General features: G+C 36.6%; 1 protein-coding gene across 11 annotated transcripts in view; it reads right to left on the bottom strand.

Moving 5' to 3' along the window:
• ARFIP1 (ADP ribosylation factor interacting protein 1) overlaps window positions 1–14,153 on the bottom strand; it is a 132,507-nt gene that overhangs the window by 781 nt on the left and 117,573 nt on the right. For 8 of the 11 annotated variants that reach the window (XM_058436831.1, XM_058436834.1, XM_058436829.1 and 5 more), the window contains one exon: window positions 291–2,231. In XM_058436831.1, the coding sequence (XP_058292814.1) occupies window positions 2,076–2,231 (156 nt within the window). In that variant the 3' untranslated portion in view covers window positions 291–2,075. Of the gene's footprint in view, window positions 1–284; window positions 2,232–14,153 lie in introns of those variants that run through there. The other 3 variants (XM_032148356.2, XM_058436832.1, XM_032148362.2) reach the window with 1 other exon arrangement.

The following is a 14,153-nucleotide window of genomic DNA, read 5'->3' as shown; positions in this document are numbered from 1 at the left end:
TTTTAATTCTTTTCTATAATGAACATAAGTTACATTCCTAACAAAGTAAATGTACCATTGGCTAAATATATTGATTTACTTTTTTCTTTTGCTCATGTGCCCACTATCAGAATCATGGATATTTTAAATTTATTCTGAAAAAAGTCAATCCATGAAACTATTTAGCTCCTTAGCTACAATAACTGTTATTGAAATGTGGTTAAGAATGGACATGTTCAGCTCTCAAAAGAAATTCACGTTGGAAAAAAAATAGCTTACTGAGCTAAAACAATTACAAGTGACAGACGCACCTTTTTTTTTTTAAGGTTCAGAAAAGGCAAATCATGTGTCTTCAGAATTTCCAAACAGTTACTTCTTAAACTATGAAGGTCCAGAGAAACGATTTACTGCAGCAAACACTTTTAATAAGAATACAAAATTCACACCAGAGGCACATTCTGGGGAATGTAAATGAACTATCACAAGTAGTAATTCTGCTGGAAGAATAAAATAAGGCTCTCTGAGTACAAATGTACAGGAAGGAATGATTTAAAATAGGTTTATGATTTACGATCACATTACATTGTATTAAGCGCTCAAAACAGGCGTATTAATTAAAAAGCCAGCTAAAAGGCATTTGAACATATATAACAAATCTTACAGTCCACAAAGTTCATGTATAACGGTAATTTTAAGTACTTCATTTCAACACAGAAGAAATGAACAGGTGAGGGATGCCTCTCAAAATATTAATTTATGTCTATGACAAAAACTGAAAGAGCTTTACATCGAAAATGGATTACACTACACTGATAGAACCATGTAGTGGACAGGGGAACCACATTAGAACAAAACCAATAGTGCCAAGCAACTAAAACAGTACTGCCCTTTCCAATCCTCTTTCTTCCTGGTACCACCACACTGTCCCAAATTACCTCTTCATTACCCAAATCAAAGAATCCTTGTTTTCCCATTCCTCAAAAGGAATGAAGAAAAACCAAAGAGCAAACTCAAAAGATGATCTTTACCATAAACCTCAAATGTGGCTTAACAAGTACAAAGAAACCCAACATTTATACATAGTGCTCCATTCCATGGAAGGAATAGACACATCAAACATTATCCAACAGGGGTTTCTTTATGGATTTTGTACATTGGTTGAACAAAAATTACTGTATCTGAGAAGGCACATATCTGTGATTTAAGGCTTAAACGGTGTTGTTACATATGGAAGTCAATAAAAGCTGTCTATGTATTCACTTCTATCAAAATGGAACTGACCCAAAAACTAGTTTTCTAAGTACAGATGTCTACTCTAGAAACCATTAAGAATTTCCATTCCCACGTCCACCTGCCAAAAAAAAAAAATTCTCTTAAGCAGGTTTTGTTATGAACCAAAAGAAATTGCAAATGTAACTGTCCAATGACTTTGGGTGAAGCAAATTCATAAGCTTAAAAGCCTCACAGAAATGACAGTGTGATTTCTGTGTCTTTAAAAAAAAGTCTAAATAAAATTACAATGGTACAGATTCATTTTTAAAAAGGTATTTGCCACAACTCCACAAGCTAATCATTCATTAGAGCTGCTGCCTCTGTGTGGACGCTGCAGGAACACCATATAACTTTACTCTGCAAAATAGTTTCTTTTTTCTTTAATACATGAAAATGAATCTCTTAAAGACGTCTAATATATTCATATATAAAATATCTGATGTTGATACAAATCATGTAAACCTCCCTTTGGAAAAGTTACAATTGGTCCTCATTTCCAGGACCAAAAACCTTGAATTTTTATCTTGTCAGTGCAAATCTCTATTAGATGTTTTCAAACTACAGAAATAGCCATCAACCCTCACAATACAAAAGGATTTCTCAAAAAGGAAAATTATTGTGTTCAGATTATAGAAACTATGTTTACATTAAAACCACCCTTAACAGTTCAATTGTTAAAGTATGAAAAAGGGAAAAATTAAAGCTGTTTGTGCAAGAATCACTATAATGCTTGTCACCCCTCCCACTTCCCCCAACTCTGCTTAATTCTTGTTAGGTTTGTTTAGAAATATAACAACACGACTTTCTTATTTTCCGCTGTGATTTTACTGTTCTTCAAGCCAAGACGGGGCATCCACTCCAGGGGTTTTCAATTTGATATGGAACTGTTTAAGTGTCTGTTCAAGCTGCTTCTGATTCCCAGCAAAGTAAGCGGCAATGGCATTGTGGAAAAGGACCAGCTGATTGTGCAATACTTTAACCTGTGGACAGGGCAGAGTTACAAGACCAAGCATTAACACCAATAACAATAAAATAGAGAGTGATTTATTACATTCCTTAATTAAATGGTGTATCTCTCTTGAAGAAAAGCTGGCTTAATAATGACCAAGTATTTCACACATACCAAGTGTACACTGCCTTGCAGGGTCACTGAGCCTTTGATGACTTTTTAATTACCCTAAAGAGAATAGGTCAGTTTTAAGATGCCAAAATATATACCCTATTAACCATTTTCAAACATTATTGAGAGGATTAATTAAAAATATCATTAAATCCTCCTCAAACTAAGTACATTCAAAATCATGTGAGATATCAGAAAGGGAAAATTATATATAATTGCTATACAATGTATGAATAGTAAATATGGACATCATTAAATCTAAGCTTTATGTAAGCCAAGTAGGCTGGATGCTTTTAAATATTGACTTTCTTTGTAAAGAATCAAGCAAGTAGGAAGTGTTGCCCAGAAAATCAATTTACTTAAAGCTCATATGACTCTCAATTATTTTCAACTGCTTATTACTTCTGCTGATATCAAGAGTATATTTTAACCAAGTCATACTACCTCTATAAGTCTTTCTTAAAGAAATAAACAATGCATCAAAAAGATTCATAAATTGTTTCCTGAGGTTGTTTTTGTTTTGTTTTGTTTTGTTTTTTGAGACAGAGTCTTGCTCTGTCACCCAGGCTGTTACGCAGTGGCGCAATCTTGGCTCACTGCAACCTCTGCCTCCAGGGTTCAAGCGATTCTTATGTCTCGGCCTCCCGAGTAGCTGGGATTACAAGTGTGCACCATCATGCCCAGCTAATTTTTGTATTTTTGGTAGAGATGGGGTTTCACCATGTTGGCCAGGCTGGTCTCAGACTCCTGACCTCAGGTGATCTGCCTGCCTGAGCCTCCCAAAGTGCTGGGATTACAGGCGTAAGCCACCAAGCCCGGCCATCTGAGGTCTTATTTACAACTGCAAAATGTTAAATAAGAATTCTGATTCCCATCCAATATGACATTCATTAATAACTTTAATAATAAATGATGTAAAAATATTTGAAACATGATGCTAAATGAAAAAACAGGATAGAAAATTTGTTTCACTATATTACACACACACACACACACACCCCCCACATTCTCTCTAGCCATTTCTGAAAATGATTTCCAAAACTGAGCTGGTCTCAGTCGCCTCTGCCATTGTGACTGAGTCTCAGATCTCTTCTGTAGAACAGGTTGTCAGGGACAGGTCTAAGGAGCGCTTCGAGGGCAATCTGCCTTGACAGAGGGTAGAAAAATCACTGTATGATGTTATATATGAAAGAATTTCTTAAGTAAGGCTTAAAACCCATAAATTATAAAGAAAAAGATTGATAATTAAACTACATTAAAATTTAGATTTTTTTTTTTTTTTTTTTTTGAGATGGAGTCTTGCTTCTGTTGCCAGGCTGGAGTGCAGAGGCACCATCTCAGCTCACTGCAACCTCTGCCTCCCAGGTTCCAGCGATTCCCCTGCCTCTGCCTCCCAAGTAGCTGGTCTTACAGGCATGCACCACCACGCCTGGCTAATTTTTTGTATTTTAGTAGAGACAGGGTTTCACCATGTTGGCCAAGACGGTCTCGTGATCTGCCTGCCTCAGCCTCCCAAAGTACTGGGATTACAGGAGTGAGTCACCGCACCCGGCCTAAAATTTAGAATTGCTATTCATCAAAAGATAGTGAAAAGATAAGCTACATACTGGGAAAAGGTATCTGCTTTATATATAACTGGGAAAGAATATGTATCTGGAATATATGAAGAACTCCCGGAAACCAAAAACAGCCCAATTAAAAAAGAGCAAATAACACAGATAAACATTTCACAGAGGAAACAGGAATGGCCAATTACATCTGAGAAGATAACCAGCCTCATTAGGAAATAGGAAAATGCAAATTAAAACTAACACGGGACACCACTATATACCCTCCACATTAAGAAAACTAAATATTATAACAACTATATACTATTGATGGGTGTATAAATATGTACAATTGTTTTTGAAAACAATCTGGCATGAACTAGTAAAATGAAAGATACAAATGCCCTATGGAACAGTAATTTTACCCCTAAGAATCTGCCGTAGAAAAACTTGCATGTGTGTTTCATGAAACATGTACAATTATGTTCATGGCAACACTGTTTTTAGCATTAAAAAGGCAAGAAAACCACCACAAAGTTGTATATACAGGAGAACAGATAGAGTGGTCTCTCAACGCAATGGGGATACGATATAGCAGTAAACATAAATGAACTGTAGCTACATGTATCATTATGGATGAAACTCAGGAGTATCAGGTCAAGCAAAACAACTTGCAGAATGCCTGTGGTAGGAGGATTCCACTTACATAGAGTTCAAACTGAATGATACATTCATATGTGGCAAAACTATAAAGAAAACCAACAGGAACAATAAACAAATTCAGAATAGGTTTATAGAGGGAGGAGAGTAGAGAGGATAAAGTAAGGGTAAAGCACAAAGGATGCTTCAAAAGTATTAATAATATTTGTTTCTTAACTTGGGTGGTGGGAACATGGCTGCTTTTTTTGTTATTTTTGTTACTCTTTATATTTTGTCTGTATGTTAAACAATCTTTTATTAAAAAAGGGAAAGAGATTATGAGAGCTAAAGTCTGTCTATATCAACTTTGTTGAAGACTTGCCCTGTTCACAATGTTCTAATGAACTACAGACATCCCATTTTATATTCAGAGGGAAAAAACCACCTAAAATGTTACTTATCTCCATTCATATAATAAATATTACACAGGGTCATATTGTTATGTGTCAGGTACTTCTCTAGGGGTTGGGAATGCAAGCAATCAAAAAAGGCAAACATCTCTTCTCAAAAAGTTTATGTTCTATTGAGGGAAAAAAGAGAAACATCTAACATATATAGTATGTTAGATGGTGATACATGTTACAGAGAAAAATAAAGCAGCAATGTGGAATGTGAGCTGTTATGTGTGGGTGAGAGTTGCAATTAAATAGGAAAGGCTCATTGAGGTAACAGTTGAATATAGATTTAAGGAAGTGAGAGAATAAACTTTAAGTTATCTGGAAGAAAAACATTCCAGACAGAGGAAAGCAAGTTCAAAGGGCCTGAGGTAGGCAGTGTGCTTGGTATGTTTGAGAAGCACCAACAAGGCCTGTATGACTGCAGCAGAGTGAATAAGGGCCTGGTATATGTGGTAAGATAGGTAATGGGTGGCTAGATGGTGCAGGCCCTTAGATATCATTAAAAAGATCTGGCTCCTTGTCTGAATGAGATGAAAAGCTACTGGTAGGTTCTAAGCAGAAAAATGACAACATTTAATTTAATAAACATGCAAAGGTAGAAGTAGAGAGACCTATTAGAATATTACAGCAATAACCTGGGTGAGATAATGGTGGCTTGGACTACAGTGGTAAAAGATCGTGAGAAGAAGTGGGATTCTGAATATAATGTGAAGATGAAGCCAATGGAATCTGACAACAGATCAAGATGGGAGGTGACAGAGAAAGAGAACACTCAAAGATGTGCTAAGAGTTTTGCTCCAAGCAACTGAAAGAATGAAGCTGCATTTACCGAAATGGCAAAGACTGTGAGAGGGGCAGGCATGGAAGAGGAGAAAAGGTGGATATTAACAGCTTAGTTTTGGATGTGTTTGAGGTATCTCTTAAAATAGCAGTTTGGGCTACAGTTGTAATTTGGGAGTCATTAATATACAGATGATATTTAAAGCCACATGACTAGATAAGCTCATAAGAGAGTGGACAGAGAAGTGATTCAAGGATTAAGTCATGAAAAATGAACCTTGACCCTTGTATCTCAAATTACATACAAAATTCAATTTGAAATGGATCATGGGCCCAAGTGTCAGGGCTAAAGCTACAAAAACTTATAGAAAAAAACATAAGAGAAAATCTTAATGATCTTTGGTTTGGCAAAGAGTTTTAAACAATATATACAAAGCATAAATTATAAATGAAAAACATCGATAAATTGGACTTCAAAAATATTTCTCTCTTCAAAAGACACAAAAATGAAAAAGTAAGCCATATATCTGGAAAAAATATTTGCAAAACAGACATCAAAGAACTTGATTCTAGAATACATAAAGAATTCTTGGCCAGGCACAGTGGCCCACGCCTGTAATCCCAGAACTTTGGGAGGCCGAGGTGGGCAGATCACCTGAGGTCAGGAGTTCAAGACCAGCCTGGCCAACATGATGAAATCCTGTCTCTACTAAAAATATAAAAATTAGCCAGGCATGGTAGCAGGCGCCTGTAATCCCAGCTACTTGGGAGGCTGAGGCAGGAGAATCGCTTGAACCCGGGAGGCGGAGACTGCAGTGAGCCCATATTGCACCACTGCACTCCAGCCTGGGCAACACAGTGAAACTCCATCTCAAAAAAAAAAGACAATTCTTACAATTCAGTAAGAATAACCTAACCAAAAAGCAGGTAAAAAATTTGAACAGATATTTCATCAAGGAAAACACAGATGGCAAATAAGCACATAAAAAGATGCTCAACATCTTTAGTTATTAGAAAAATCCAAATTAAAACCACAATGAGATGCTACTACACATCCACTAGAATGGCTAAAATTAAAAAACCTTGACCATACTCCTTATTGACCAGGATGCTGAGCAGCTGAAACTATCATACACAGTTGTTGGGAATGCAAAATGATATATGCATCTTGGAAAAGTTTGTCAGTTTCTTAAAAACTTATATGCACCTACTATGTAACACAATTATTTCACTCCTAGGTATTTGTCTAAGAGGAATGAAAGCAAAGACTTCTACATGAAAGTTCATAATAGCTGTACTTGTAATAGCTTAAAACTGAAAAAACCCAAATGTCCATCAACCATTTCATGCCAGTTAGAATGACGATTATTAAAAAGTCAAGAAACAACAGATGCTGGGAAGGCTGTGGAGAAATAGGAACACTTTCATACTGTTGGTGGGAATGTAAATTAGTTCAACCATTGTGGAAGACAGTGTGGTGATTCCTCAAGGATCTAGAACCAGAAATACCATTTCACCCAGCAATCCCATTACTGGGTATATATCCCCCAAAATATAAATCATTCTATTATAAAGATACATTAACGCATATGTTTACTGCAGCACTATTCACAATAGTGAAGACATGGAATCAACCCAAATGCCCATCAATGATAGACCAGATAAACAAAATGTACATATACACCATGGAATACTATACAGCCATAAAAAGGAACAAGAGCATGTCCTTTAGAGGGACATGGAGGTAGCTGGAAGCCATCATCCTCAGCAAACTAACACAGGAACAAAAAACCAAACACCACATGTTCTACTTATAAGTGGGAGCTGAACAATGAGAACACATGGACACAGGGAGGAGATCAACACACACTGGGGCTGACCGGGGGGTTGCCGGAGGAGGGAGAGCATCAGGATAAATAGTTAATGCATTCGGGGCTTAATATTTAGGTGATGGGGCCAGGCACGGTGGCTCACACCTGTAATCCCAGCACTTTGGGAGGCCGAGGCGGGCAGATCATGAGGTCTGGAGTTCCAGACCATCCTGGCCAACGTGGTGAAACCTGTCTCTACTAAAAATACAAAAAACGAGCCGGGCATGGTGGTACGCACATGTAGTCCCAGCAACTCGGGAGGCTGAGGCAGGAGAGTCGCTTGAACCACAGAGACGGAGGTTGTTGCAGTGAGCCAATACTGCGCCACTGCACTCCAGCCTGGCGACAGAGCGAGACTCCATCTCAAAAAAAAAAAATTTAGGTGATGGGTTGATAGGTGCAGCAAACCATCATGGCACACATTTACCTATGTAACAGACCAGCACATGAACTTAAAATAAAAATAAAAATAACTTAAAAAAAAAGAATTTTAACTTCCAATCTTTTAGAATTAGAGGAGAGAATAAAAGCAGAGTATGGGATTTAATTCATACATTGGCCTTGCAGGGAGCTGCTGTTAACGGTCTACAAAGTTAGAGAGTCAGAAAGAAAGTGGGAAGGGCATCCAAAAATTTTTAACTAGCTCAGCAAATGTCAATATAAGTCAGTTTGTTTCCCCACCCCCGAGTAGCTGACTAAACATAGAGAGACAGCTCCTTTTGTAGCTGAGGAAAACTCAGTAGCCCACTAACAAAGGCTCAGGCTCAGTGTATTCGTTGTATTTAAAATGGCCCCCCACCCCACAATGCAACTTAATCCATAGGAAATCAAAGATGGTGCTTTTTAGGATTGAATTCTAGTTTTCACGACAAAATGATACAATACCCATATCCACAAGAAACATTCTCCCAGTAATTGTCAGAAGATTGATGTGTAAAGCCTTTTAAAGTATACATGCACATCAGATCAGTTCCCTGGTATAGAGGGGACCTTTGAGGATTCACAACTTTGTAATTATAATGTAAAAACAAAAGAAAAAAAAACTCCAAATGGAAATGAAGTATAAAATTTCATCCTCAAATATAAGAAGCTATTTTTTTTTCTAAAAAGCTAATTGTTCACACGTTGGCTTATAACAGATAATTTACCTCATTTTTCTATTAGTATTGATTACTGTAATCTAGTACAAGCTTAATTTTGATAGTGTATCTTCTAAATCAGATACAAATTTACATAAGAATAGTGTGTTGACTCATCCAATCAAAACATAATGAACAATCCTCAATATGAATATTCTTTTTCAACTAAATGAGTTAAAAACTTAGAATATTTTCTGCCTTTTATTAACTAATTTGTACTATGATATGCATTTGTATAATGTCCTCAATGCCATTCTTCCTGACATGCTACAGAGAATCCTCAGAACATTTTGGTTATTAAACACATTGAAATAATTACCAATTAAAGGGAATAATTAAGTAGTATTAGAAAAGCAATTGCAATACAATTTTTAAAATAAGAAATTTTTGCAATTTTGAGAATCGTGCTGTTACTATACAAGCAGTTTCAGTAGAACATAAAATTATTATTTCAGTTTATTTGGCTTACTTGGTTTATCAGGTTCACTTTACCAGGCAAGTTGACCTTGTAAAGGTCAACCTGGGAAAGATTCTGGTTTCTCAAATACCGCTTGCTGGCTTTCAGAGAGAGACAAAGAAAGTGAGGTGAGAGGAAGTTCAAATCCCACTTTTAGGAGAAAGGACAAAAAGCCAAAATGTTCCAGGAAATATTTCAGGGTCTTTACCTTTTTAAAATTTACTTCTATATTTAAGCTATCAGCCCACAGGAACTGAGGAGCACAGAATGAAAGAAAGAGCAGGTATTTCAGGTATTTTTGGTAGACTATGCTTTGTTATGGTGGGAGAGCACTAACTTTTGGAAACACCTTCTATATGACACATAATGCATTACCCTTACATCTACTCTGTTAGTCTCCCCCTGCCCACCCTGAGACCCGAGACAGGGTCTCACTCTGTTGCCCAAGCTAGAGTGCAGCAACACAATGATAGCTCACTGCAACCTTGATCCCCTTGGTTCAAGTGATCCTCCTACCTCAGCCTCCTGAATAACTAGGAATAATGGCGCGCATCACCGTGCCTGGCTAACTTTTTTATTTTCTGTAGAGACAGTCTCGCTATGTCACTCAGGCTGGTCTCAAACTCTTGGCCTCAGGTGATCCTCCCACCCTGCATTACCAAAGCACTAGGATTACAGGTGTGAGCCACTATATCTGGCCTTGTACAGTCTTAAGTCCACAGTACAGTTGAAAAACAAAAAATAAAGAAAACTCAGAAAGTTAAGTAATTTGCCTAAGTTTAGACAGGTGATAGATGGATTGAGATCTGGGGAACTCAGGAATGTCTTATTCCAAGACTGATCTATGTCCTTTGACCTGTTTTAATCTGCTTCTATTCATGGGCAATAAACATTTTAGAAACCTTTTAAACAAAATTTGAAACAGACAAGAAAGGGCAACAGAGCACTTAAAGGAAAAGTGGTAGTGTAGAAAAGACACACAGCACTTTAACCTTGTTCCCAATTTTGTCTCTGGCCTTGAAGTTGTATTAAAACATCCTTGGGACAAGGATCTAACACAGGATTGGAGCAGATGAAAGAAATAAAAGTTAATTCTTGCTAAAACTATGAAGATTAATAAAACATTAAACATTTATATAATCTTCCCATATTTACAGAGTAGGAAAAAGTCTTTATTGAACTATTTATGTCCTAAGTTAGAAATGATTTAAAATATAAAATATTAATACAACAGAAAGGCAGAGATTTAAAACAGGAGCAAAAGAAGATAGAGGTAACAATTATAATGGAATGGCAGCAAATTTGACAAATTTGGAAAACCTAACACAGAAACAATTATAGCAATTTAGAAATATACTAAATCATTGCAAACTCACTTATGAAGAACTTTCGTAAAGATCTGCCAAACAATGAGAAAAACCACTACGGCAACATCTGTTGAGTGACCTAAACGTATCATACAATACTTTCATTGTTAAAGGGCAAAACAAACTCTAACACTGACTACTAAGGCAGAAAGACAAGCTAGAGTTTTAAATAGAAACTAGGTAACTGAAATTTAAGAGCAGAACTGATAGATGATGCCAAGTGGACTACACCGAAAACTTTCTCTTGCCTACACAGCATGTATCAATAGAATATAAGTAACATTTACAAAGTTACTGACTGAAAAAAACTAATGATAAGCATTACCTTGTGGACATCAAAATCATATAAAAGACAGTTTATTTCTACCAAATGAACTTTTTCAAATAAAATTTAGATTATATGACCTTCTTATTCAGAGGCACTAAATTTGTTTAAAAAAGCAATTTTCTGTTAAAATAAGTTATTAGTCTTCATATATTTAGGTTAGTGCAAAAGTAATTGCAGGTTTTGCCATTGAAAGTAATGGCAAAAACCGCAATTACTTTTGCACCAACCTAATATTTATGATTGTTAAGTTCTTCAAAGCAGTTACTGGCTTTCCCAATAATTCTATGAAATAGGGGTTTATATTAAATGTACAAAAATATTGGGATAGTAGCTGGTTGTAAGAAAAAGGTGTGTAAGAAAAAGGTGTAACAAATCATTTTTTGGTAAGAGGTCCCCAACCGCTAACGTGTAAGGTATCAACTACTTTCTTTACGCCTATTAAAAAATACACCATTCAATGCTTTCCCTGCCCATCACTGAACTTTTCCCAGAAAGAGATCAGAAGAATAACAAGCAAGAAAATATACCTACCTTGGCCTTTTATTAGGTTTGTGGAGTATAATTTTATTAGTTTGCAATGGCTTTGGAAATGCCTGTCATGTTAAAGCAACTACTGGTTGAGAAAGAGAAACACTATAAAATTATGGGTGTGGGCATTGGGAAGGGAGTGAGAGAAGGAAAGACAAATCAAATATGAACTACAAGTGGGGTAGAAAAATAGGTTTTTACATTCTTCTGATGTATTGGGATAGGTTTCAACAAATCACTGACAAGCAGAGCTAACAAGTCCTTACAGAAGGAAAAACAAAAGGCAGAGTTCTGAAGAGAAGAAAATTGATGAAACATTACCTATAGACTCCAGTAACAGCAGGTCACAGAACTGTGGTGACGTCTTATAATTCTTTATCCAATAATTACATACATTAACATTGAGCGCAGAGATTTTCTCACCTTTAGCAAAAAAAGTCTATTGCCTTTTTTGTTCCATGATTTTACAGTGTTAGTTCCCGCCCTTCGATCCCTCCCTCCCTTCTCCCTCTCTCCTTTTCTCCCTCCTTTTCTTCCTTCCATCCTTCCTTCCTTCCAAGAGCTCCAAGTTTGGACGTGATCAATACAGCTTCTGTTTTCCAAGGTTATCTTTCCATCTTCTCTCTCTGCTATCTTAACAATCTCACCTTGGGCAGCATTACAGCATTGTATTATACTTTAATAAAAGCAGGGCTGTGGAGTCAGAGAGATCTAGATTTGAATCCTGGTCTGGCTGTAAGGCTTTCAACAAACTACTTAACCTCTCTGAACCCCAGCATTATCATCTGTGCACTGGTATATAATCATCTAGATCACGTATTATACAGATATAGGTATTATATATATAAAAATCCTTATAGCAAGCTTCCTCCATTTATAGATTATAGTACTCAAAGATTAGTGTCTATCAACTAACTCAATACTCAATGTAGGAAGGCCATGCTCCATGGAGCACCTCTAGGGGCAAAAACAGACTAGCAGGCAATCACAACATAGTATGATATGTGCTTTAACTGGAGAAAGGCCTGGGCACTATGGGGAGGAGGGAGGAATGAACACACTTTCAAGTTGGCAGAGAAAACATAAAGTATCATAATTTACCATCTGATCTCCGAGTCCAAAATCAATTCAGGTACAAAAGAGTAGGTAAGGAATTGGGTATTTCATTTCATCAATTAGGTGAGAGATATAAAGTTATCTCAAAAAAAGTTGGGAGATTGTTATTAACCTAACAGAGGAGTTTGACAATCATGGGCTTGACAGCACTGAATCCTCTTTACAAAACCACACAGAAGTCCATAGTTACAGAGTTAGGGGTAGTGAGATCCCGGAATAGCATGCGAGGCCATAGGGAATAGAAGGAGGAGGGGATCCCATCAATGTTTTCTTTTTTTACCCATCCTATAACTTCTCTCAGATCTTTACCCCATTCCTGATCTCAAGTTCAGAATTAGTCCCTGTCCCTTGAGGTACTCACAAAATCCCTATGAAATCCAGAAAAAAGGGACAAATATGTAGGCAGGTGTTGGAGGGGGTGGAGGGAGTCACTGAATTCCATATTTACATAACAAGAAACAGAAAGCTCAGGTATCCAGATCTGCTAGAGCTATCTGGTAAGTGACAAAATGGGGCCAAGTCACCGCAGGGATGAGCAGACCCTGTGCTCACCAGCCTTTGGACACTGGGCAATAGGAACTAGTCAAACCAATGGCCCATCCAATGGAAAAGCCTTATCAAAATTTGTTATGATAAAACAATTACTCTTCTTTTTAAAAAGGCTGTAAGTAGTAATAGTATGCTGTGCTTCAAGAAGGGAAAAGATGACTCAACAGAAGTTTACAAATCACTTAAACATATGATCCAGGGTTTCTCCAAGAATTTTTTTTCTGACTCTTTCCTGCCCATGCACATGTTACCCATTCTTGTGTGGTCCTGCTCAAGTCAAACTGCCTAGCTTACCAGGTACTTTGAGCCCACACTAACATTTTTGTTCATCAAATTCTGTATTTCTTTCTCATGTTTAAGTTAGCATTTTATATATAATTGATTTTATTTAAATTCCTCCATTAGACTGTAAGTTGCCTCTCCGCAGGGAGTTTGTGATAATACCTTATATCGTTCTTTAGGATCAGGCATAATTGCACAAAACAAGCACCTTAAAAAACTTAAGGTGAATTTTTAAAAAAGCATCTTTGAAAATTTAAGGGAAGAAATAAGGATAGAAAATCAGGATGTTATTAAGTTTATGAGGAATGAGGAAAAAAGTTATGAATGTTTTAATCTAACAAAGCAAAGTATAGATGAGTCATGGAAGGAAATTATGGTCAACATGAAAATGCTGAGTCATTACTGACAGAATTTCAAGAAAAGGTTAAAAAGAACATTGCAAAGTCAAATTCTTAAACACTGCTAGTGTCTTCTGAGACTTTACTCAGAAATACTAATTAAAGATTAAAGGTTTTACTTTTAAGTGAACTGAAGGAACCATAACTACTAAGAACTAAAAAAGTATAGCAAAGTCACAGCCGTAAGCACCCAGTACCATCATCAACAGCACAACCAATTCAGTTATTAGTGATCTGTTCAAGTATCACATTGATCACTTAAAAACTCACCTTTATCACAAACCTGGCAAATCAAGTTGGCTAATACCCAAGGCTGGCAAAAT

This window comes from Hylobates moloch, unplaced genomic scaffold, assembly GCF_009828535.3.
Source record: "Hylobates moloch isolate HMO894 unplaced genomic scaffold, HMol_V3 SCAFFOLD_3, whole genome shotgun sequence".
Lineage (NCBI taxonomy): Eukaryota > Metazoa > Chordata > Mammalia > Primates > Hylobatidae > Hylobates > Hylobates moloch.
This window is presented reverse-complemented; position numbering and strand designations above follow the sequence as displayed.